The 21870-nt window shown below is 28.8% G+C and overlaps 3 protein-coding genes across 4 annotated transcripts; 1 reads left to right on the plus strand and 2 right to left on the minus strand.

Moving 5' to 3' along the window:
• Positions 1 to 74: 74 nt before the first annotated feature.
• On the plus strand, positions 75 to 3707 carry LOC107068012 (uncharacterized). The gene is made up of 2 exons (XM_015324002.2): positions 75 to 227; positions 2245 to 3707. Exon 2 carries the CDS (start codon positions 2257 to 2259, stop codon positions 3646 to 3648), a length of 1392 nt encoding a protein of 463 aa, XP_015179488.2. The 5' UTR covers positions 75 to 227; positions 2245 to 2256; the 3' UTR covers positions 3649 to 3707.
• A 445-nt stretch (positions 3708 to 4152) lies between these two features.
• Positions 4153 to 5006, minus strand: LOC149031581 (histone-lysine N-methyltransferase SETMAR-like). Its single transcript, XM_089175448.1, has 3 exons — positions 4981 to 5006; positions 4438 to 4816; positions 4153 to 4326 (listed from the first exon to the last, which is right to left on the minus strand). The coding sequence occupies exons 1-3, from the start codon at positions 5004 to 5006 to the stop codon at positions 4153 to 4155; spliced, it is 579 nt and encodes a 192-aa protein (XP_089031574.1).
• An 8668-nt stretch (positions 5007 to 13674) lies between these two features.
• LOC149031582 (uncharacterized) lies at positions 13675 to 21254 on the minus strand. Of its 2 annotated transcripts, XM_089175569.1 has the most exons (10): positions 20737 to 21254; positions 20451 to 20662; positions 20233 to 20301; positions 18629 to 18938; positions 17230 to 17430; positions 16993 to 17154; positions 15902 to 16117; positions 14336 to 14508; positions 14135 to 14253; positions 13675 to 13805 (listed from the first exon to the last, which is right to left on the minus strand). In XM_089175569.1, the coding sequence occupies exons 1-10, from the start codon at positions 21103 to 21105 to the stop codon at positions 13759 to 13761; spliced, it is 1878 nt and encodes a 625-aa protein (XP_089031695.1). In that variant the 5' UTR covers positions 21106 to 21254; the 3' UTR covers positions 13675 to 13758. The 2 variants fall into 2 exon arrangements, with proteins under 2 accessions (XP_089031695.1, XP_089031694.1); XM_089175568.1 differs by lacking the exon at positions 13675 to 13805 and having other exon boundaries at positions 13903 to 14253.
• Positions 21255 to 21870: the final 616 nt, after the last annotated feature.

The raw sequence follows: 21870 nt of genomic DNA on the forward strand, positions 1-21870 counted from the left end.
TCCCATTCTAAAGAAGTTTTCACTTCAAAGACTTCGCGTGGAAAGGGTTAAACTTGATTAGATATGAAAGATCAATTCTTCTATTCCTCGAAATATATATCTTCGTATTGCTTTTCCTTTTTGAGTTCACATTAAACGTTGATATAGTATCGCTGCTGAAGAAATCATTTAAGGAAAGAAGCTGAATCGTAGTTAAACGTTTAAAGTTGTACAAGCGTTAAATTAAGGTATGTAATTAGCGTATTTGAAATATTTAGAAAAATACACATCTATCAATTAAACAATTCACGTCAATCAAAAATATTAATAGGAAATACTTATAAAAATAAAATATTCATACAAAGATTACACTAATCGTAACGCTAATTATCTTGGAATTATAACATTTTTAATATTTTCTAAAAGTGCATACAATTAATCTTATAAAAGTGTTACAACAATTTATTAAATAAAATAATCACTTAAATAAATCAATCTAACCTATAATTGCTAATAAGATTGGCAAATTAACAATACGTGTGTTATATGTGAGATGTATTTGTTTAATGAAAACATTTATTTTAAAATAATAGAAATAAGTAATATCTTTAGTCAAAGTGTCGTTTCAAATATTAGAAGTAGAAAAATATAGGATTTATTTCTACGTTAAAACATAATGTAAAGATAGAGAGAGATAGGTACACCAGCGATTCTCGTCTTTCGAAAAACATTTAAACACTCTTACCGCTTTGACACAAAACTGTAATAAAATATCTAAAATCATTATTTTTCGAAGAAATATTAAAAATTGCGACATTAGAATAGATTTATTTTTGACGGAATAAAAATAAGAGGAGAGAAAGCGTTAGTGTTGATTCTTTGATGAGTGAACCATAAAGTGAGGAAAATATTTGATATCAAATTTTACAACTTATACGAAAATTCGTAGAAATTTATCAAGCCCACAATGTCTGGTTTTTTTATTTTCTGATTTGTATTACGACCATTTCGTTTAAGAACATAAAGTTCTGTTACTTTAATATTAATAGAAAAAAACTTTTACGCGTAGGACCAGTGGGAAACTTTTCTTTTTTTTTTTTTTAACGCTTTTTTAATAAAAATATTATTCTATTGGATTTGTAAACGATTCTGCATATGTAAGTGCATTAAATCGAACCACAGTTGTTGTCGCAGTAAAAAATCAGCAAAAAACAGTTACACAGCAACGTTAAAATAATTGTATTTTAAAATTGAACTAACAGAATAAGTTTACAAGTTGATACAGGTTGCAGGCATTGCAATTGTAATTTAAAAAGAGATCTTTATAAACTATTATAAGTCGTGTCTAAAGCAATTATTATGAAATAATTTCTTGAGAACATTATTTTATCAATATATTTTGTTGTTATTGAAAAGATGAAATATCGTGATTTGCATCATGCCACTTCATCCTACTCAACATTGATTCAAGGGGCATACTAGCGGTACTGTTCGACCAATCAAAGCAATGATAACGCAATAGTTACTGTATCTAATAAAAAAACCGCGTATTATCTTGACAAATAAACATTGTAAGGTATTAATAACCGCAGTAAATATTTTATCTTCAATAGATTATTATTATTATTTCATCATTTTTCTCTCAGACTTCGGTCTGGCCTTTTTTATAGAGAAACTTGCGGACTTTTCAGTCAAGCATGCTCTCTTTATTTCTTTGTGTTATTGTGTGTTGAGTGTTTTCCTAACTATAAAGCATGTGTCGATAATAACTGATTTCTGCTGATCTGATTGCTGCTGACGTGATTCACGTCATTTTACATTTTACAAATTTAATAAAAATAAATTTATATTATTTTATAATTATTATTATTTTTATTATTCTTTTTTATTAATATTTTATTATTACTTTATAATTATTATATATATATTATTATTTAAATATATATAATATTAAATATAATGTTTAAATATAATATTCAAAAAATTATATTTTTTTATTATATTATATTATATTTTATTACTCAAATATAAATTTAAATAATTTAAGCTTATATTTATATATAGAATATATGTAAAAATGATTGTTTTTTTTCAAAATTTCATTATTTTGCCGGTACTTAGTATAAGAAACGGAAAAAATATGCCGGCCGCGAATGTGTTAAGAATCTAATTATTCAAAATATATATGTATTTAATTTATCTTGGGATAATTGTACTAACTTGCAATTAAGTTCATTGATAAGAAATTTATGTTTGATGTTCTAGGAAACAAATACCATGGGACTGCGAGCAGTATCTGCTATATTTTATTCTTTATACCTTCTGGCATTATTCGCAGTTGGGTCATCAACGCCTCAAAATTATTATGAGGGAGTGGCAGACATGCTAAATACAACGGGTCCAAAAACAAACGAATATATTTTGCATAAAGATTGTAAAAGATTTGATATATCGCTAAATTTTTCCGATACGCTTATAGAAACATTAGGAAAAGACTTCATTAGTACCCAGTTTATAACATCTTTGAACTTTAGTGGAAATACAATAAAATCAATAGCGTCTGGTGCATTCGATAGTTTACCGGCTTTGGAATCTTTAAATTTAGCTGGTAATAGACTTCAAAATTTATTTTCATTTAATGGTCATAATAATTTGAAAGTATTGATACTCGCAAATCAATCCGAAATTGGATATTGGAATAATTTGATAATTTTTGGAGAGTATCCGGAACTTCGTTACTTAGATTTAAGTGGTAACAAAATAAATTCTATAAATATGCCACAAAATTATCACAATATCGTTAATCATCTTATTAAAAAATATTTATTTCCTAAATTAAAATATTTGGATTTATCTTATAATTCTTTGAATAATTTCGATTATTCGCATTTATTTAGCCACAATTTAACGAATCTTAATCTGATTCATAATAATCTTTATAATGTTGACTTACGTATTTTTATCAATTTAGTTGAATTACGGTTAAACTATAATTCCTTAGAAAAAATCAGAAATTATTGTTATGATAACACCGCTTGTATAGATCAAATGCCGAAATTGAAATATTTTTCGATATCCCATAATAGTTTATCTACAATTGATGAGGACATCTTTTTTAAAATGCCAAATTTAGTTACTGTTGATCTTTCTAATAACGCTCTAACAGGTGTGCTTACAGTACTGAACTATGAGTTGGCTTCATTACAAAACGTATATCTGGATAACAACGGATTATCTTCAATTTCTATGGTTAATCACTTGGCAAACTTAACCATTTTATCTGTGGCTCATAATAAATTGCAAGAAATAAAACCTAATTTTGTCAATGCACCGATTTTAAAAAAATTGTATTTAAATAATAATGAAATTAGGATTATCGATGAAAATGCATTTTTTAATTTGAAATATTTAGAGGTACTAGATTTAAATAGTAATACTTTAGATAAATTACCTATCGGGTGGAGTGATGATTTTAAAAATCTTCGTTATCTCAATTTGTCTAATAACAATTTTAAAACTTTAGAATCCTTATCACTAAGCCAGTGTTTAACGAACATAAAAATTGATTTATTGAACATTCAACTAACTCATACGAAAACTGAATTCTTGCGGAATTTACCGGAAAATGCAACTATATACTTTATTCCGCAATCTGAGAACAATATATAATTAAAAAAAATTTATATATTATAATTATAGAATAATTTATATTTCTCCGAATTCATGAATGTGCGTTCACATTTCTTACCTTAGTTCTTTTTGTATTTGGAAAGGAGATAATGTACAAAATAATATTATAAGCGTTTTCAATCCCAAAATTACTCAATAATATTTTACGTTTAATATTTGTGAGTAAACTACTATTTATCAAGTAAAGAGTATTCAATAAAAATACCACAAATAAATTTAATAATTAAAATAATAATAATTTACTTAATCATTTATTTAATAATTAATTTAAATACTTAATCAATTAGCTAATGTTCTGAATAGAATTAGGAATGTAATTTTTACTTTTTAATAGAACTTTAAGACCTTGGTTATTCTTCGATACTATATTTGCATTTACAACACAAGGTAGAATACAAAAAGAGACGTTGAAAACGTTGCATGGTTTTTCGAGAAATGTACGTTTTTCTGACTAACTATTTAAATCTAGGATTACCGAAAATATCAACATTCGGATAATGTTCTATTTATTCCAGATAATTGCAGAAAGAAAACTTCCCAACCAACCTTCTGAAGCTTCTGGGGAGTCACTATAGACATGTGTGACCTGGCGTTGTTCTGATAGAACACAATACCTCTCCTGTTGGCCAATTCTGATCGTTTCTGGTTAATCGCCAGCTTCAAACGGTCCAGTTGTTAACAGTAGAGATCTGAATTTAGTGTTTGGACATATTTAAGCAACTCATAATAAATAATTCCTTTCCAGTCCCAACAAATGCACAGTAGAACCTTCCTGGCCGTTAGTCCTGGTTTGGCAACCGTTTGAGCTGCTTCATCGCGCTTTGACCACGATCGTTTTCCCACAATATTGTCGTATGTGACCCTTTTCTGATCCCCAGTCACCATTCGTTTAAGAAATGGGTCGATTTCATTCCGTTTGGCCAAGGCTTCGCAGATGAAAATTCGATCCATCATATTTTTTGGTGTTAATTGGTGTGGCACCCAAACATTGAGCTTCTTTTTGAATCCAGCTTTGCGCAAATGGTTTAAAACTGTTTTATGGTCGATCTTTAGCTCTTGGACGATGCTACGACTACTAATATGCCGGTCAACTTCGATTATTTCTGTGATTTTATCGACATTTTCGACGACGGGCCTGCCTGCCTGCCTGTGCGAGATACATCTTTAACATCAAAAATACCTGAACGGAATCGATGAAATCAAAATAGCACGTAATTATCTGTTACAGTATTGAGAGTATAAACACCATTCACAATTTCAGCCGCCTGACTTGAATTTTCGTCTTTATAAAAGAAAAAGTGTGAAATGTACCGAATTTTTTCTTTATTGACTTCCATTTTTAACACCCTGTAAGTCACAACTGAATAGACCAAAGAACAAACGGTAAAGGAATTTTTTTTAGCTCTTAATGTCACTTTTCGAACAAGCATAAATTTGAAATTGTTTGATTGATATTTTGCGAGATATCGATAACTAAAGTCATCTAACGAAAAAATAATGGATTACTTTTTCCCCAACCTAATATAAAAATCCAACTAAGCAAAGCAAAAAAGTCCTTTATGGCAAACAGCGGAATACTTTACTCAGGGCACTTGTATCCTAAAATCAAAGAAACATACAATCAGCTGCTAATAAAACTTATAATAACGTATGCCTGCCTTATATGGTTAAACTTAAATGATTCGACAGCTGAAAAGCTAAGAGTACTTGAAAAAAAATATATCAGCAATGAAACGTTTCTTAAAAACGTTTCTTTGAAAATTGAATATACCTTTGTTCAATTTAAACAGAATATTGCATATTTTAATAACAAAATTCATTTTGTATTTTACGCTTTTTCGTTTTAATTTGTGTATTTTCAAAATTTATCCCTGAATCATTTACCTTAAATTTTTTATATAATTTTTTGGTGTAATATTTACTATTGAATTTTTTTTCTGAAGAGTTTAATGCAACAGAGGTTGTAAATGTGAAAAATGTCAACCGTTATTTGTCATAATATTAGGTAGTTTATTATGTAAATTGTTTTCGTATATATCAGAATGAATATAATTATTTTTATATAATATTTAAGAAATCAAATAAATAATCGTTTAATAACTTGTTACATAACATTTCTAACAATTGGACGGAAAAGTACAAATTTGAAAAAATACATTTAAATTAATGTATTTTTAAACAATTTATAGATATAAGCATTCAAGAGCAAAGCTACTAAAATTTGACAAAATTTTTATCTCGTAAATGACTACATGAAAAAATTAAGAAATAAATCATAAAGTCCTCTTTCTCAAAGTTAAAGAAAATAATAATAAAATTTTTGCATAATCAAAAATGTCAATGTTCACAGTAGATTAAGTTTTCTTGAAATGCTTCTTATACAGTATTTACAGAAGCAACGTTTTCGAAAATTATTGAAATAAAAATTGTAACAATTGCTTTTTCGTAAATGTGATGGTCTGTTCAATCTTTTTACATAATTGTACGTAGCATAGATAAGTACGCCACGGACGACTTTAGAACCTGTACAGAAAATTCAAGTTATAGATTATAAGGCTTTTTATTAAATTTTTAGTTTGTTATTAGTAAAATTAAACTTACATCAGTAAAACCAATCAAAGAAAATATATAAAATTTTCCTCCAGTTAAATACAAATATTTTTTTGCTCTTATCATACATATGAGAAGTGATTTTTTTGTACTGCATGACATATCTTGCCAATTGCATTCGTAGTATGCATCTAGGACGTTCTGACTCTGAAATAAAAAAAGAATTAATTTTAAGTTTAATTTTAAGTTTTAATTTTAAAGAAATAGTTAATAAAAAGATTTTTCAATAATATTCATATACTAAAAATATACAAAAGAATAAACAATTTCGGTAATATAAGTAGCAACAAATTTTGTCTCATACACTTTTTTAATTAAAAAATTATTAAAACAATTGTAAATCTTCAGGAAATTAGTAATTTTAATTTTTTTGTTATTTTTTAATAAAATTGAAAACAACGTTGAGATTATGTTTATATAATAAAAATATTTTCTTTTCTTTCTTTTTTTTTTTTTTTTTTGTCATCTTTTGTATATAAAAAATAATTTTAAATATTTAAAAAAATTTTCATAGATATTTTTAATTAATATTCTAATGAAAAATTTTAAATTTTTTCAAGAATGATTTAAAAATAATTATCAATACATTTAATTTTCCAAACGAATGAAAATAATATATTATTAAGTATTTTTCTTACAAATAAGAATTGATTTACTAGTTTTATTTTGTTAAAGTCTTTAAAAACCTTTTCTGTTAATTGATCTCCAATAACACAGAATCCGTAAAGCATTGTAAGAGCTGTTAAGGAAAAGAAGATGAAGGTACAGGAAGTTGCTATTTCCGATGTATCATAACTCTACAAAATGAAAATATAACTTATTAAATATTATTTTGTATTTATGCGTAAATGTGCATTATTTAAAAAATTGTAATATAATAAAAATTATACGCACTATTAGAACATAATACATAGAGATTGCCAATACTATACTGTTTCCTAGTAATTCGTCTAAAAGAACGATATTGAGGGCATCATCTAATGACTTAGCAATCCTGTCATGAAAGAAATAAATTTTCATAAGTTACTGCTTCAAATAGGGTATTTTATTATTATTATAGAGCGAAAATATTTGTTCATATTAATTATTTTTATTTTTTTGTTAAAGCTGATAAATAAACTCTGGATGTTTATTCAAATGCATATTTAAAAAAAAAAGAAAAACCGGATGAAGCAATAAAACCAAGGCATGCGTACTATTCATGATCTGAAAATGCTCAAAATGCATATTTTTCTTTTTATACATTTTTTTGCATAATGCGTATGCTCTTTATATTTACGTTCGAAAACAAATGCCGTATATTAATGCATATGTTATTTGCCTTATTTATACATATTTCGTGCTGACAATGATTATATTTTGGCTAAATACTTAAGGGGCACAATTAGAGTGACTGCTTGAAAAAAAGGTGATTTTTCGGATTTTTTTTTTCAAGAAAACTACTGCATAGACTGCAATGTTTTAATTTTTTAAGAAGAAGATATTCGAGGATATGTAATAAATGTATGACAACATTTTTGGATCAAAAAATTGAAAATAAAACGAGTTATGCGTAATCTCCTATGGTCCAAAAAAAAAAAAAGTCCCATCGTTGCAAACTAGAAGGAATTTAAAAAAAAATTGAAATTTAACAAAATGGCGGAATTATAACCAATTTCCATGATAACTAGAATTAGTCTTCCTTTTTCAAACATCCGCGATATTCAACTTACGATTGACTTAAGATTTTTTTTTAAGTATACTGAGAAAAATTTGTCTCAGTGATTTCTAATATAAAAAATTATGATATTTCTTTTTGCAACGTTGAATTCAAAGTACAGTAATTGACAAATTTTTTTTTGCAATTCTAACAAATATTAAAAATGTTGCTTAAAAATTAATTAAAGTCAAACGAATTTCAATTTGATTAGAAATTTGATATTAACCCTTTCGCTACTACGGACCACTATAGTGGTCCTCCATAAAATACCGCGTATTTTACATACGACAAACATATGCAGTTATAACACTAAGTCAAATATCCCACTGTAGACGTGTAATTTTAGTGTTTTGTTTCTTTTGATTAAAAATCGTTAATATCAACAACAAAATTACTTGAAAATAAAGTGCAATTTCGATGCTGCACGTATTAGCACCCCGTAGAAGTAGCACCGCGGAAAATACGCCCTTAGCGAAAGGGTTAAAAACAAGATGATGATGAAAAAAAGAAATGATTTTTTTTTTCAAAAACCACACTTTCAAAGATATTGAAAGATATTAGTTTAATGAAAATTTGACATACTTTTTTCTCTGATTGTATCTACAAATCATCATCCTTAATAAAAATTGGTAAACATTTTGTTTGTTTTACCTGGGCTAATTCTCTGTTCTTTTTTTCTTTTGATAGTATATAGTACTTAAAACTCACCAAATAGTCTTATAATGCATTTTAATAAGAAAGCGAATTCTGTGATGAACATCCTTCTCTGATATTATAGCAATATTCCGTATGCGGTATGCCAAAATGGACAAGTCAGCACAGATGTAAAGAACCAAATTAACGAGCACACATATTGCTGTCATGTGACACATTGACATGTAGATTATTGGAAGGAGATAAAGATAAAAGAGAATATAATCACGAGTATTTGATAATTCAAAGAAAGTATATATTCGAACAGGTAAAATGTAAATATTTGTACTGTTGTCCTTAACTGTAACAGACAAAACAATCAAAATACTTTTACATTATTTCAAAGTAGAAAATATTTATTTTCTTTTTTCTACAAAGACAATCGTACCCTGCTTTATTTCAATTAAACTTTTTTTTCTTATGTAAATTATATATATATATATATATATAAATCTTTAAATTCAACAAAGGCATTTAAAAGTCTGAATTTTATTTTTTCTTCCTTTGCAGCAAATAAAGTGAATTATGAAATCATGTTTGAAGCATTTTTCGTGCTGGGGGTCACTGATGACCCTCGCGGCGCTGTAGTCAATACTTACAATTGTCGGCGAAGCATTTCAAAAAAAGTAAAGGCTCAAAAATTAAAACGTGAAGATGTTATCGCGCGAGAAAATAAAAATTGAATGACAATTTTAACATGGAAAGAAAAGAGATGTTTTGATGCTATCTACAAAACATTCAGCAGAAATGACAATTATACAAAAAAGAAACTGTTCAAAAGAAAAGCCAAAAGTGATAGTTGAATATCTTCTTCTTCTTTTTCTTCTTCTTTCTTCCAAATAGGCACAGTGCCTGTTCCTCATCGCGACTCGTTTCATACAGTAAGATTATCTCTCCAGCGCTTTCGATATTTTGACTATTCGATCATCTGTCATGCGTGTAATGTGGTCGTCATTCCACTCAACTTTTCTGCTTAGTACCCAGTCATTGATATTCTCGATCTGGCATGCTTGTCTGAGGTTTTCGCTTTTTTCTCTGTCCCATAGTGATTTCTCAGCTATTCTGCGAACTATCTTTATTTCGGCTGTTTCCATGATTTGGCGTGTTTTTGATGTTTCGGGTCTTGTTTCTGCCGCATATGTTAGTATAGGTCTTATAGCGATTTTGTATATACGCGCTTTTGCATCCATTCTTAGGTGCTTGTTACGGAATATGGTGTCGTTTAATAGTGAGGCTGTTCTTGCTGCCTTGATGGCTTGTTCTCTTACTTCTGATTCTATGTCACCGAAGCTCGAAATTTTTATGCCTAAGTAGTTGAATTCCATCACTTGTTCTATTATGTTGTCATCGACAACCAATTTACATCTTAAGGGTGTTTTAGATGTAGTCATGCACTTAGTCTTGGATGTTGATATAGACATCCCGAGTGTCTTGGCAGTTATGTTGAACGTATACAGGAGCCTTTGCAGGTCATCCTCATTTTCCGCTATCAGGACCGCATCATCGGCGTAACACGAGATTTTTATCTCGCGGTTCCCCATTTGATATCCTCTTTGTTCGCGCACCTTCTTTATGATTTCATCCATTATAATGTTAAAAAGTAGGGGGCTCAATGAGTCACCCTGTCGAATACCTCTTTCAACCATTATGAATTCTGTGAAATCGTCGTTTATCTTTGCCTGTATTCGATTATTCCGCTAGATGTCTTCGATAGTTTTGATGATGTTGCTCGGTATTATTGTCTGTCATACAGAAGGTGCACTATATCCTTTAACCGTATTCGGTCGAACGCCTTTTTTAGATCTATAAAACAGAAAAATGCTGGTTTATTGTATTCTATGGACTTTTCTGTTATTTATCTGATCACAAACGCTGCATCTATGCATGATCGTCCAGTTCGGAAACCTTGTTGCTCATCAGCTAATGTGATTTGCTCGTTTATCAGGTTCGTTATGACTTTGGTCACTAATTTCAGGGTGGAAGACAGTAGATTTATTCCTCCATAGTTCGTGGGCACGTTCTTGTAGCTTTTCTTAAAAAGAAGAATCGTTGTGCTTATCCGCCACTTGTCGGGAATTTTTTGTTGTTTAAAAATTTTTTCTGTTAAGACCGTTAACTCCTGAAGTAATCTTTCGCCGCCATACTTGAGAAGTTCGTTAGTAATATCATCCTGACCCGGACTTTTCCTATTCTTGAATTTATTTAGTGTTTTTCTAATGTCCGACTCATTTATTGAGATTTGGTTGTCTATTACAACACTTGGTGCAGGTTGTAGCATGGAGAGAGATGCACCTTTATATAGATCTTTTAAGTAACTGATCCACGTCTCCTTACTAATTTGACTAACAGGTATTAACTCGCTCGTTTCTCTCTTTTGGCTTCTTATGAATCGCAACATCTGTTTCTGGAGTCCATAAAAATCTCTTTCTAGTCGCTTTGAAAAGCTCTCCCAGTGCCTGTCTATAGTTGAATGTAATTTAGGAAAATCTTCAGTCAACTTATCTGATTCAAAGATTGCTTATTGCTTACCACTGCGTAAAACTATAAAATGCTACAAGAAACTGGCAATAGAGCTTTTATTAAATATTTATATTGTAAATTCAGTAGAGTTATTCAAACAAGTAACGCAGAAAAATATTGCAATTTCTGATTTTAGAATGAAATTAGCGATGTATCTGCCGGTCACCGGTCACCGGTTACCCCCATGGCAGTCAACCTGTTAATATAAAAATATTAACTTAATATGAATCGATATTTACCTGAACTGATAGCAAAATTCATCAAAGGCCTGATGTATGATAACGTCACGGTGATAATCATACAAATATTCGAAACTTTAAAGAATATTTTCGACACATAATGATAAGTATTGTAAATTATTTTCTCATCATTATTTTCAAAACGATACTCCCTAATATTTTGTTTCGTTATCTCAATAACTTCTCTTAGTAGGCTGCTAAAACGTATCACGAGTATCATCATGAATGTGATCGTGTAAACTACTGTTTCTACCATATTCATTACTGTCAATTGGAGATTGCCAATGATTTCGAAGAGGTCGACATAAGACAATGTAAGAAATGATACATAATACGCACAATAAATTGTAAATTTGATATATGATGAATTATTTTTTGACGACCATACGCCACCGATTGAAAAAATTCGTTCACAGAGAATGAATAAGTCTTCCGTATGCTTGATATCTTTCTGTAATTTAAGGAAAATATAATAATATTATTAATTATTGTAAATATTATATTATCATGTACGTATTATTGCTTCTTCTTAAAAAAAAAATAATAATATTATAATAATGATTAAAATCTATATAATTTAAAGAATATTTTCAAAAAAGAAATAATTTTTCATTTGTTTACATTTATACAAAATAAAATTACAACAAATGAAAAGAGAAAAATAATTTTAATAATAATCTTAAGCGATCTTTAGATATAGGAATAAAAAAATAAGTAGCAAATAAATTCTTAATTTTTTTTTTAATTTAGTAAAATATTAACAAATATATTAGGTTAAGCAATTACTCAATAAATAAATAAAACATATTATGTAAAAATAATAAATATTTATTGTATAGTTCTAATTATATATATCCATTATTCCTCGAAATATAATCTTCATTATTTTCTAAGACTTGGGCCTGGTAACCAAAAGGGCTTAGGTAACTGCTAAAATTTTCAAAGAAAAACGGATGGTAATTTTAACGCAATGAATTTAATATTATTGCTGAAAATCAATTGCTACGCCTAATAGGTAGAAATATATTTATCTATAAGTATTTATAAATAAAATAATCAAAATAAATGTTTACATAAGTTATTTTCTTGATTACCAAGATTTTTTTCTTAAACAAATGTAACCAAAAAAAAAAATCTACATATATTAAAACCTACATTTATTTTTAGAAACAAAATTTTTTATTTCAATACTTAATCTTTAGGATAAACAAAATTTTAAATTTTGGTATCTTACATTCATGATAAAGTCTGTATTGTTCTTTTGAAGGTAGATTGTTAAAGACTGATGACAAACTGTGATAGAAACCTTATACAAATAGTCATTGATCGCAGTAAAATAATCGAAGGGGAAGAATTAGAAGAGGAGATAAATATAGAGACTGAGTTAGAAAGAAAAATGGAGAAAGAGGGATATAGGAAGAAAGCTTTCCATGAAAGCTAATTTTCGAATTATAGACATGCTCTCCTAACTTAATCGTTTACACTCATTATCTTTCTCTTGTTCCATTTGAACCAAATAATTTGTTTGCGAAGTAAAAAGTTTGAATAGGTTGTATTAGAAGAATATTGATAAAGGGAGAAATTGAAATGAAACTGTACGGAACTTTTAGATGTCAGTGTTATTATGTTCGATCTCATGTGATTAATTTTTAAACGAAAAACTTTTCGATTCAACTTCTACTTCGTTGAATTTTTTTCTTCCTTTTTCTTTTTTGCGTTTCAATAAACTGATGGCAGAAAATAAAAGTTACTTACAATTAGTCGAACTTATGAGAGATATCATGTAGACCAATAGGTATAAAATTGACGATATGAATTATTTCATGTAATTAGTTCTATGTTAATTTGTAAATGGGGAAAAAAATTGGAAATAACAAAATTGCAATATATTCTACACAAGGTAAGTAACCTAACGTTGCTACCTGTAATATCTTTGTTGTTTTGAATGATGTATCAAATGTCTTATAAGGGGAGAGTTCGGAAGCCGCTTATCTCATAATCAAATTTTTTTCGATCTTTGCACACTTTTAATAATCCATGAGAATATTCATTGTAATTTTTAAGGAAGCGCGCAATTCAACTGTTTGCGAAAAGACAGGTATGGAATAATTCTTGTATTAGTTTTTCATTAGGAAATGAAAAATCAGCAGAAACATACGAGCAATAAGTATTAATACAGTTCTTATTTCGATTTATTTACACGAAAATTCGTATATAAATTATAATGTAAACATCATTGCTTTCTAGTTATAATTGACCTCGTCATTATGTTTGTAAAACAACAAAAAATTCCCGACGAGTGGCAGGCAAGCACAACGATTCTTCTTTTTAAGAAAGGCGACAAGAAGGTGCCCACGGACTACAGAGAAATAAATCTACTAGAACAGAATAAAATACAATTGAACATAGCAAAGCTATTAAGGTATAAAAATTGAACCATTTAGTGCTCTTTTTTAAATAAATGTAGTATTTATTGATAATATAAATAAAGCGTGTTGTAATTAATATATATATATATATCTTTTTTTCTCTAATTATTTTACAAAAAGACTCTAAACGTTTATTTCGTATTTTTCAATTCTTTTTTTAAAAACTTTTCAATAGTTGAAAGATAAAAACAAACGATAAACATTATATTATAGTATAGTATATTCTTCTGGCGGAATTTTCTTGATCTTCTCTAGAAAATAATTAGAAATGTTACCATATCTACTGTGACTATATCTTTTTCGTACTATTTCTTCCTTTGAATGTTTTATCTCTGACTCCAATACGCGAGAGATCATGGTTCTTCTTAGCAAATTAATCTCCTTGTCGTTGATACTTTTTTTTATAAATAAACAAAAGTCTTACGATTAAAAAGAGAGAAATTTATCGAAAAATGTTTACTTAAAGATAACAATACCTTATTGGCATATGTACATCATCTGTTAAAATACATCGCCAAATGTACCATTGGGGACATGATAATTCATCATCGGTACTCAGAACAATGCACGTTACTAACTCGGCCGTAGCAAGTGCTATATGATTCGACGTTGCGTAACAAAAATTCACACCCAATAACGTCAAATCCATCTAAAAAAAAATATTATCTACTAAGATCTTTTAATGCTTTTAATTATAAAATAACTTTGATTATATTACGTTGGGGAAAAGGTTATCCATCATTTTTACGTTAACTTCAAGTCTTTTTTTTAACATAATTCTGGTTGCCTGATTTTGGTCAAATATGCACCGTTTTGTTCATTAATTTGTTGCCGTTTTAAAGGTAGCTTCACAATGCCTGTCTCATTAAAGTCTTGGTCCTTATTTGCGACAAACTCTAGTGATCGATTCTTACAATCTTCTTTTAATGTTAATTTCTTATCAATAAGAAAGTGTTTTGCAGTGCAACAAAAAGATGATAATCGCTTGGTGTAAGGTCTGGTCTATATGATGGATGCATCAAAACTTTCCAACCAACCTCCTGGACCTTCTGGGGAGTCACTATAGACATGTGTTACCTGGCGTTGTTCTGATAGAACACAATACCTCTCCTGTTGGCCAATTCTGGCCATTTCTGGTCAATCGCTAGCTTCAAACGGTCCAGTTGTTGACAGTAGAGATCCGAATTTAGTGTTTGGCCATATTTAAGCAACTCATAATAAATGATTCCTTTCCAGTCTCACCAAATGCACAGTAGAATCATCCTGGCCGTTAGTCCTGATTTAGCCACCGTTTGAGCTACGTCATGGCGCTTTGACCACGATCGTTGTCCCACAATATTGTCGTATGTTATCCTTCTCTCATCCCCAGTCACCATTCGTTTAAGAAATGGATCAATTTCATTCCGTTTGGCAAAGGCTTCGCAGATGGAAATTCGATCCATCATATTTTTTGGTGTTAATTGGTGTGGCACCCAAACATTGAGCTTCTTTTTGAATCCAGCTTTGCGCAAATGGTTTAAAACTGTTTTATAATCGATCTTTAGTTCCTGGGTGATACTACGACTACTAATATGCCGGTCAACTTCGATTATTTCTGTGATTTTATCGACATTTTCGACGACGGGCCTGCCTGCCTGCCTGCCTGTGCGAGATACATCTTTAACATCAAAAATACCTGAACGGAATCGATGAAATCAAAATAGCACGTAATTATCTGTTACAGTATTGAGAGTATAAACACCATTCACAATTTCAGCCGCCTGACTTGAATTTTCGTCTTTATAAAAGAAAAAGTGTGAAATGTACCGAATTTTCTCTTTGTTGACTTCCATTTTTAACACCCTGTAAGTCACAACTAAATGGACCAAACAAAAAACGGTAAAGGAATTTTTTTATCTCTAAATGTCACCTTTCTACAAGCATAAATTTGAAATTGTTTGATTGATATTTTGCGAGATATCGATAACTAAAGTCATCTAACGAAAAAATAATGGATTACTTTTTCCCCAACCTAATATGTTACTTTTAATTCGATCACTTACAACATATCCTCCGCAGTAATAAATTTTGGAAATAACATTGGCGGAAATCTTACTTTGACTATGTTTACACTTTATTATGTAAAAAATGAAAATTGAATAAGGATCGGAAAATGATATATTAAATTTAAGGGAACGTAATATAGTTCTCTCCCATTCGGCTAATAAATCTATGTTATAAGACTGTTGATCTTGTATCAAAGCAAGAATTGATTTAGCCTGAAATAACAAATATTCCATATTAAGAAAAAGAAAGTACCTCAATATAAATTCTTTCGCAATCGGTAGAATACTCTTACATCATTTACAAATCTTAAGCTAAACACTAATGAAGGAATCATTCAAATTTTAAAATTCATTTGATAATTTCTAAGTAATTGTATGTAAATGTTTAAACAACTAATAATTCTAAGCATAATAGGAAAAAAAAATAGCGTTTTACAAACTAATTGAGTTGACGAGCATGAGTTTAATCACAAATATATTATTGGTTAACTAATTAAAATTAGTTCTTTATTACATTGTTAATATTTAGAAATAAACATTTTTTTTTATATTCTTAATTTTTGTATCTATTGGCCTTATTTATTTATTAATATATTATTCTTGAAAATAGCAAATGTATTTCGTAAAAATTTCAGAATTCTCGTTCCGTTATAGAAAAAGTTTGAAGAAACTTATAAAATAAAAAACCTCCTTCGTAAAGAATCGAACACTAATATCACCGAGTGAATTACGAGAATCGGCAATTGACAAATGATTACATTTATAAAAATATAACACAGATATAAAAAAAAGCGAAACTTTAAAAGCTTTTTTCTTAAAATTAGCTGGCCAATGGATAAAAATATTTGATCACGATAATACCTTAAAGGTATACTACTGATATACCAAAGGTCATTAAAATTCATTAGTGCTCTAACTCTTAATGTATTTATGTAAGATCTCCTTGTCAGTTATAAACTTTTGAAAATGGTACATGAGGATCAGCTAATAATATACAAGTCTTATAACCACCGATTGCGAAAGCATTAAAAAGTCATTTAATTCAAAACAATATTTTCTGTTCAATAAATATAGGATTGCATTACGACCGATGGAATTTTATGTAGATTTTCATCTTTCTTGAGAACAATCCATAACGCCGTTACTGCTACTAATTGCATGTCTGTTATTTCTATCGAAATAGTATCGAGAATAGCATCGAAAAGTTTAACTGTCTGATAAAGAATAGGCGACGGATAACGGCAATGTGTCTGTAAAAGAAACAATGAAATTATAAAACACACACACAACTTTCGAATTGATAAAGTTAAATGATTCATACTTACGGCAAGATGTATGAGAAAAGTAACTATTAAATTCCTTGACTCGTTATTCAAATATTTGTCAATAAATTCAGATGATAATTTCGGCGAGTTATCTTCTTTCTGTTTTTCAACCATCAACAAACTAGGAAGATAATCAGAATGATAGAGCAGATATGGAGAAAAATCTGTACTTTGCTTATCGAGTTTCAAGTTGCCTTTAACCTTGAATCCAAATAATAACTCATTGGAGAAAATGCTAATGACTCAAATCAGAGAGAACATGGAGGGAACACCTGTGAGTCCAATAACTTTAAACTTAATGTATGGAAAAGAATTATTTAAAAGTCGAAAATGGGTTACTCTCCATTCGCACCATCAACAGAACAGGCTCTGCTAACGGGTTCTACACAACGCTGGTGACTACTTTGAGGGACAGTAACAGGTGCAAACATGTAACTCTTTTGTATCGGTTGAAACTTAAATAGTTGCCACTACGGATAGACAGACATTCTAAGTTAACCATTGAAAATAAAGTATTAATGCATAAAACAATGATAAAACCTTTTTAGACAAATAGAATCCAGTCTTGGGATATAGCAATCGAAAACTAGATTGATAAAATTGAAGCTATGCAATAGATAATTCATAAAATTGTTATTAAAGCTCCATGGTATATTCGAAACGATAAATTACTCAAAGACTGAAACATGCATTCAGTTTGTGATAAAATTAAGAAACTAACATAAAAACTACATAATCAGACTTGACCAAAATCCACATTTGATAACAAAAAACTTATACTCACTAGACTAACTACAAAGAAAAGATTAACTGACTATAATAATTTATCATCTAATAACCACATAAAACTTAAGCATAACTTCACTTATTGCTGGAAGATTATTTGTCGATACTTATTTAATAAGAGTCCTCGTATTATGATTATCAAATTGTTAAACCAATTTACCGAATGTCCGCAAGTGAACACATTGTAAAATTCAGATGTTGTTAAAAAAGAACAAAAAAGTCTTTACGTATTAAAAAATAATCAAAGAATGTTATACTGATAAAAATTATTTAACAATGGTAACGTGTAGCTATTCTCAATAAAGATTATAAATATTGTAAGTCTAAATTCTTGATATTTTTTTATTTACTGAGATACTTCAAGGCAATAGCGGTAAAATGCATTTATTGTTCCAAATGAAAACAAATGTTAATAAAGGAAGTAAAAACTTGTTAGTATTATTGCTTATTTTAAATAACTTTAATTTTGTTCTCTCTCTCTCTCTCCCTCTCTCTCTCTCTCTCTCTCTGCTTGTAAAATCATCAAAATACTATAAAACATATTAGAGTAATAACGGCATTCCCCCCACCATCCTTCCCCATAATTCTATACTTTAAAAGAAATTGTATTTACCAATCGTTGTTCTTTCTTATCATGCAAATAATTATCCTGCTTAATCGAAATAGTTCGAGATTTCGACTTGTGCAAGCTCTTAGTAGAAACTTGTTTTTTCGACGATTCGGAAAAAATAGCACTGAAAACATCGGAAAGCAATGATTCTTTACTACCACCCAATATCTTGCATTTATTTGATCCATTTTGTTGATTTTCTTGATCAATAGAACCTTCGTTTATAGCACTAGTTGATTTTGTTCTATTTCTAGTTACGAAAACTGTTCGTTGGGTGGAACATGATCTGGAGCATAAGTTAGACGATTGTGTCCTGAAATAATAATTTTGTAATGATAATATTATACTTTTATAACTTGTTATTAGATTTCTCGATTTATTGCAGAACAAATAATAATATGCAATAAAATGCACATGAAATTGTTACTTGTCAAATATGTCAACATGCAAATAGATAACCAAAATTTGCATGCATATAGAAATATTTTCAATATGTGATTAAGTCACCTATCACTATTCGTATGCTAACAATGATTAAGTTATTATTTTTCTATAATTTTTAACATAAGTTTTTATATGCTTTAATAGATATATTAAAATTCATTGAGATTCATAAGGTCTTTCAGTTTATAAACATTGCAATTTTGATACGAGAAAAAAAAACTAAAAAGTTTATCTTTTTTATCTAAAATATAGCTAATTTACCAAATTACTTATTTAATATTCCCTAAGAGTTTGAATTGAATTATTCCAACGTCATACATTAAAGTGTATAGTTCATCAAATTATGAATGTGCTAGTGCTTTGATCCTAAAATAGAAAAAAATATTTCAAATGAAAATTATCGCTTATCCTCGTGAAAGGCTCAATACAAAATGGTGTTGGAAGGTGTTGGAATTAATTCGAAGCGTTTTACGACAAAATGACATAAATATTATACTATTCTGTTTTTATCTTCAGACAAAAAAAAATTTTATCCTAATTCAGCACTTATTAGATGTGTTTTCTACGAAACATCTCATTTTTAATTGTTAATGACAACAAGTTGTAATTATTTCAATCTATCGAAATTTGTGTCGAATAATGTTTTTCGCGGGGATTTTTATTCCATTATTTTAATATGGATAAGATTCATATCAGCAATGCATTTTATTACAATAAATGTTCGAATCTTTCTCCATTTCATTCTAAACAATTAGATGCGCACATTCTATTGCGCTTTTTGACATTTTTCATTACATTTTTTATTTGATTTGAATTTATATTGTTATACGCTCCTTATATAACTTCAAATATCTCGTAAATTATTGACATTTCGATGACCTTCACTTAATACTTTTTAACGCAGAATAAAAAAAGGAATCGAATAGTGTAAAAAAAAAAAAGTATAAAGTTTCATTTAAAAAAAAAAAAAGTGCAACTGCGTCTAACGGGTGCATCGATGCATTTTCAAAAAAAGTAAAATCATAGAAATTTGACATTTGTTGTGCCATATAACTTTTTCCTTTATGATTATTTTCTATTGTTACTTTAAAAACAAGTTATTACCCGTCCCAGTTACAAGAGATTCACCCTGTATATTACCCAACATATTTATGAATACTTACTTTGAATTGCTCGTTAATTTCGTAGAACCAAGATCTCTTACACTGTTGACCAACGTTGATTGTTTTTTTCTAAAATAAAAATTAATATAACTGATTCGAATGAAATAATAGAAATTGTTTATTATTTTTGGTTTCCATTGGTTTTTTTTGTTTTTTTTGTCTTTTTATATTTACGTATACGCTGATTGATAATATGACATAACATTGTCGACACTTACATTTGAGAAAGATCTAATAAAGATTTTGTTACAGGAATCTGCTGCTTTTGTAATTGGTTTCCGGAAACGACTTTAACTGATTTTATTAACGATTTATCACGAGAAACAAGCGGCTTTTGTAAACATTCTTTGTTCTTTCTTATACTTGACAAATTATTTCGAATTGAGTTTTCTTCTGACTGCTGTTTATTCGCTTTAAATCTACTTTTTTGCTAAAACATAAGCTATTTTATTTAACATTGTTCTTTTTATTATTCTAACATAAAACATTGATAAATTGACTAACCTTATTTTCCGAAAGTGGCGTATTTCTTTTCAATTTTTCAATCCTGTAAGCATCATACTTCATCATCCGTTCTCGGACACTAGCTTCATTGTTAAGATCGTTACAAGCACGATCAATATGAATTTTAAACGATTCCTTTTTCGTGACCGATTTAAGATCCTTAAAGGTAGCATCCTTACGCAAATCAGTCTTACAATAACAAGGACCACTGATATAATTTGAATCAAATTTTTTGGAAGAAGTAACTTTTTCAGGATTTGTACCAGCCAAATCTTTGAACTTTTTTATATCACAAATATTTTCCTTTTCGGCTGTTCTTTCCTTCTCGCTTAATCTCGTTGACGAAAATATTCGACGATGTTCCGACATATCAAACGTGAGTAAATTATATTCAAGGATTTCTATAACGAAACTTCAATGTTAATCTTTTAAAGTAATTCTGAAGTAAAATTACTAAACGTACACGTTAATCGTACATAAGAAAAATAGAGACAAAACAGATTAGAAAGACGAGCTGATTTGAACGAACTTTTCAACGTATATTACATATTATATATTACAGATATTGAAACATTGAATAAGATAAACAACTTTTTGCTAATAGTTTACATATGGCAACCGAACAAAGCTATATAAAGAGATCCTTGATGTTATCGTCTCATTTCAAAATGTAAGAAAAAAAAAGAAGAGAAAAAAAACATGTGTGTATATATCACACAAGTTAGAAGTGAAACCTTCAAATAAACAAGTTTCGAGAATAATTTATTAAAGATAATATTATTAGAATATTATTTGTACTTTTAATTTGTAATTATTTAATTAATTATTAATTTAATTATAAAAATGCGCTAGAGCCTGTTCGTATGCAACCCTCCAAACACATTTTGAAAATGTTTGCTTGCGAGCGCCATCTGGGACGAAATTTTTTACAGTCAAAACTGTTTATACACGTATGTATGACGGGTTGCCTATCTTTCGGGCAGAAAAAATTTCGTCCCGACAAATGACGCTTGCAAGCAATATTTTCAAAGTGTGTCTGGAGAGTTGCATTCATACAATTTTTATAATAATTACAAAGAAAGTAAATAATAAAACACTTTTAAAAATGTTTGCAAATCAAGTATTTTATTATAA

Source organism: Polistes dominula, unplaced genomic scaffold, assembly GCF_049000335.1.
Source record: "Polistes dominula isolate Pdom_NZ unplaced genomic scaffold, Pdom_raw_medaka contig_17, whole genome shotgun sequence".
Classification (NCBI taxonomy): domain Eukaryota; kingdom Metazoa; phylum Arthropoda; class Insecta; order Hymenoptera; family Vespidae; genus Polistes; species Polistes dominula.